This window comes from Gopherus evgoodei, unplaced genomic scaffold, assembly GCF_007399415.2.
Source record: "Gopherus evgoodei ecotype Sinaloan lineage unplaced genomic scaffold, rGopEvg1_v1.p scaffold_50_arrow_ctg1, whole genome shotgun sequence".
NCBI lineage: Eukaryota > Metazoa > Chordata > Testudines > Testudinidae > Gopherus > Gopherus evgoodei.
In genome coordinates, this window is record NW_022060071.1 from 500641 (window position 1) to 504163 (window position 3523).

The window sequence follows — 3523 nt, forward strand, 5'->3', positions numbered from 1 at the left end:
GATTACAGAGACCATCGCTATGCACAGTTTTTTCCCCATGAAAGTGTCCTCTTGATCAGGTTTTTTTTATAAGTTAAAGAGATGAAACCCTTCAAGTCTCTCACTGTCCGGCTTTTTCTCCAGCCTCCAATCATTTTTCTGGCTCTTCTCGGCACCCTCTCCAATCTTCCCACATCCTTTTAAAATGTGGACCCCAGAACTGGATGCATTTGGTTTCCCCATCTACAGAGGTAAAATCCATCCCCTGCTAAAACTCACCACTCCCCTTTTTATGCCTCCGAGGACTGCATCAGTACTTTTGTCCTTTTGAGTTGGTTTTAAACAATGACCTCTAAATCCTTGTCAGGGTCATTATACTGCATAATATAGTACCTCAGACTGTGGGTCAGGACTGCATGCCCTGTTCTGAGAGGATAAGATTGCATTTGACTGTATTAATACATTTACCAATGTAAATATTCTTACCAATGCTCCAGATGAATTGATATGGCTGCCCTGTCCTTAGGGTGACCAGGTGTCCAAATTTTTTAAAGACAGTCCAAAATATGGGGCTTCTTCTGTATAGGAGCCTATTTTCCCCCATCTAGTTTCAATTTTTTAAACTTCTTATCTGGTCACCTTACCTATCTTCCTCATTTTCAGCTCTCTGCCAATCTTTGGGTCCTCCACAAATTTTATTCTTATTGATTTTCTATTTCCTTTCAGGTCAGTGATGAAAATATTGAATAACATCAGGCCCAGAACTGATCCCTGCAGAACCCCACTAGTAAAAGCCCCAGTCACTGCAAGTGCTTTCTGAGGTCTCTCACTCAGCTAGTCTTCGGTCCATTTTATGTGTGCTCCAATGATGCTGTAGAGTGTTAATTATTTAACCTCACTCTTTTACCTTCATAACTTAAAATGAAATAGAAAAATCAAATATTATTGCATATACACAGTTGCCTTGATACACCAAATATTCACTCTAACAAAAGAATGATTTCAGGATTGGTTAACAAGACTGGTTTTGCATAAACCTTGTCATTGACTAGCATTCTTTATATTCTTAGAATTTTTTTCTTGAACTAATCCAAGACCAGCTTTTCCATTGTTTCCTAATCCTTTCAAATCTTTTTTTTAATCTTTACCTTCATTTTTTAATAGTTTATATTTAAAACACAAGAATTACCATAATTTTTTTCTAAGATTCCTTTTCTTCTCAATATACTTAATAACCTCATTTTTGGTGATCCTTAGCTTTACCAACCATGGATATTTAAGTGATGTCTTTAAACTCCCACTTGTGTTTCCCACTGCTGCCTCTTAAGGTTACTCCACCCTGCCATGTAGGAATTATTGATGCATGGAGTATCATAAAGTATTGAATTGGCATTAGAGGGGTTGTTGTTCATAGTTCATTTCTCTAAATAATTGTAACGTTATTTTTCACTGTGTCAAGAGTGACCAATCTGCTTCACCCATGAGAATAGGCTCCACTAGTGCGTGTACTGTCTTATATTAACATTGTCTCTCCATTCAGGCATTAGAACTGTGACGATCACCCTAGAGCCTGGGCATGTACAGGATGTCAGGGGAACGCACGGTACACGCAGGTGACAGCCTTGTGCCTCAGAGTTGGACACCTCCCCTACTCCATGTCAGATTCCAACACAACCGACATCACCAACCCCTCCATCTTCATCCTGAGGGGCATTCCTGGACTGGAGGCAGCCCATGTCTGGATCTCCATCCTCTTTTGCACCGTGTATGCTATAGCCATCTTGGGGAACTTCACTATCCTGTTTGTCGTAAAGATGGAGCCGAGCCTCCATGGGCCCATGTACTATTTCCTCTGCATGCTGGCCATCACCGACCTGGTACTGTCCGCGGCCACTGTGCCCAAAATGCTGAGCATTTTCTGGTTCAATTCCAGGGAGATCAATTTCAGTGCCTGCCTCACCCAGATGTACTTCATTCACTGCTTTACAGCAATGGAGTCTGGGATCTTGGTGGCCTTGGCTTTGGATCGCTATGTGGCCATCTGTGATCCCCTGAGACATTCCACCACCCTCACAAATTCTGTTGTGGCCAAGACTGGCCTGGCTGTGCTGCTGCGCAGCAGCATCCTTGCATTGCCCTATGCGTTCCTAGTGAGGTGGTGGTCATATTGCAGAACCAACATCATCCCCCACTCCTACTGTGCACACATAGCTGTGGCGAAGCTGGCCTGCAACGATACCCACATCAGTAGTTACTATGGCCTCTTTGTGGTATTCTCTGTGATAGGTTTGGATGTGCCTTTTATCACCATGTCCTATATCAAGATCCTCAGGGCCATCTTCAGCCTCCCCACAAAGGACGCCCGGCTGAAAACATTTGGGACCTGCGGTTCCCACCTTTGTTGCATATTATCTTTCTACCTTCCAGAATTCTTCTCCTCCCTCACACACCGGTTTGGCCACAAAGTGCCCCTGCATGTCCTTGTTCTCATTGCCAATGTGCACCTTCTGGTGCCCCCCTTGTTTCACCCCATCATCTATGGGTTGAGGACAAAACAGATCCAGGACAGACTGCTCAAGCTCTTTACTCGTAAATGGACCTAATTTTTTTTATCTTGGTACTCAGGCTCTGTGCAGAGATGGCTGGTAACATGGTGCTGGGCCCTCTTTCCTGAATCAATTCCTGGACAGTGAGAGAAACGTTAAACCCTTTTATGAACTTATTGTGCTATGCCAGCATGGCAATCTGGGGAATCAGCCCATGTATAATTCACTGGTTTGCCCCTTTTTAATTGCCGGAAGCTAGGCCTCTGCAATCCCCCCTTGCCCTGGCTCTTCCACCAAGGCTCCTTCCCTGCTGTGCCTCTTCCCCACAAAGGCCCCACTTCAGTTGCTCGTGTTAGGCCTGAATAAAGATATAGCAGACAAAACCAGGTATGCCAACCTGACCAAAGTCAGGCTAACAGAGGTTTGTGGGTAATCCCTGAGTGGAAAACACTGAGAAGCAGCAGCATGTCTCACAAGCGCTGGGAAAAAGTGAGATAAGAGAGAAGCTGCATTCCTGGCATAGTACCAGATGTGCTGTGTTCGGGCAGCTCCTTCGAAGAACTGATAAGAGTCCTAGTTTCGCAGCCTCCTTGTTTTCACTCCCTGGTTTTGTTCTTTGTTTGTTTTTAACTCCCCTACATTTCTAACTTTAGGCATGCATGTATACTAAAGGTGTCTAGTTTCTAGTTGTTAAAAAAAAGGAGTGGGTTGCTCCAGTGAATAATTTATGACGTGACGGAACTGTCTATATAGGCTTGTACTAGGATGTAAAGAGCAGGCTGGTTCTCACTGGAGACGAGCTGCTCTCTATTGATGCGTGCACTTGTCAATAAAGAGCTTTTGATCGGACCTTGCTGGTGTTGCCTGTCTCTCTCGCGGTCAGACAACGAACTTTGCCGTCGGGGTTAAAGTCCCTGACATCTTTGGCGACTCCGCCGGGACCCGTCTGACTCTCCGGCGGGGGATCGGACCCTGAGGCAACGCAGCGCGCATCCTCC

The 3523-nt window shown here is 44.8% G+C and overlaps 1 protein-coding gene across 1 annotated transcript; it reads left to right on the forward strand.

The window, feature by feature from the left end:
• Positions 1-1634: 1634 nt before the first annotated feature.
• LOC115643083 (olfactory receptor 52R1-like) lies at positions 1635-2582 on the forward strand. Its single transcript, XM_030546892.1, has one exon. The coding sequence runs from the start codon at positions 1635-1637 to the stop codon at positions 2580-2582; it is 948 nt and encodes a 315-aa protein (XP_030402752.1).
• Positions 2583-3523: the final 941 nt, after the last annotated feature.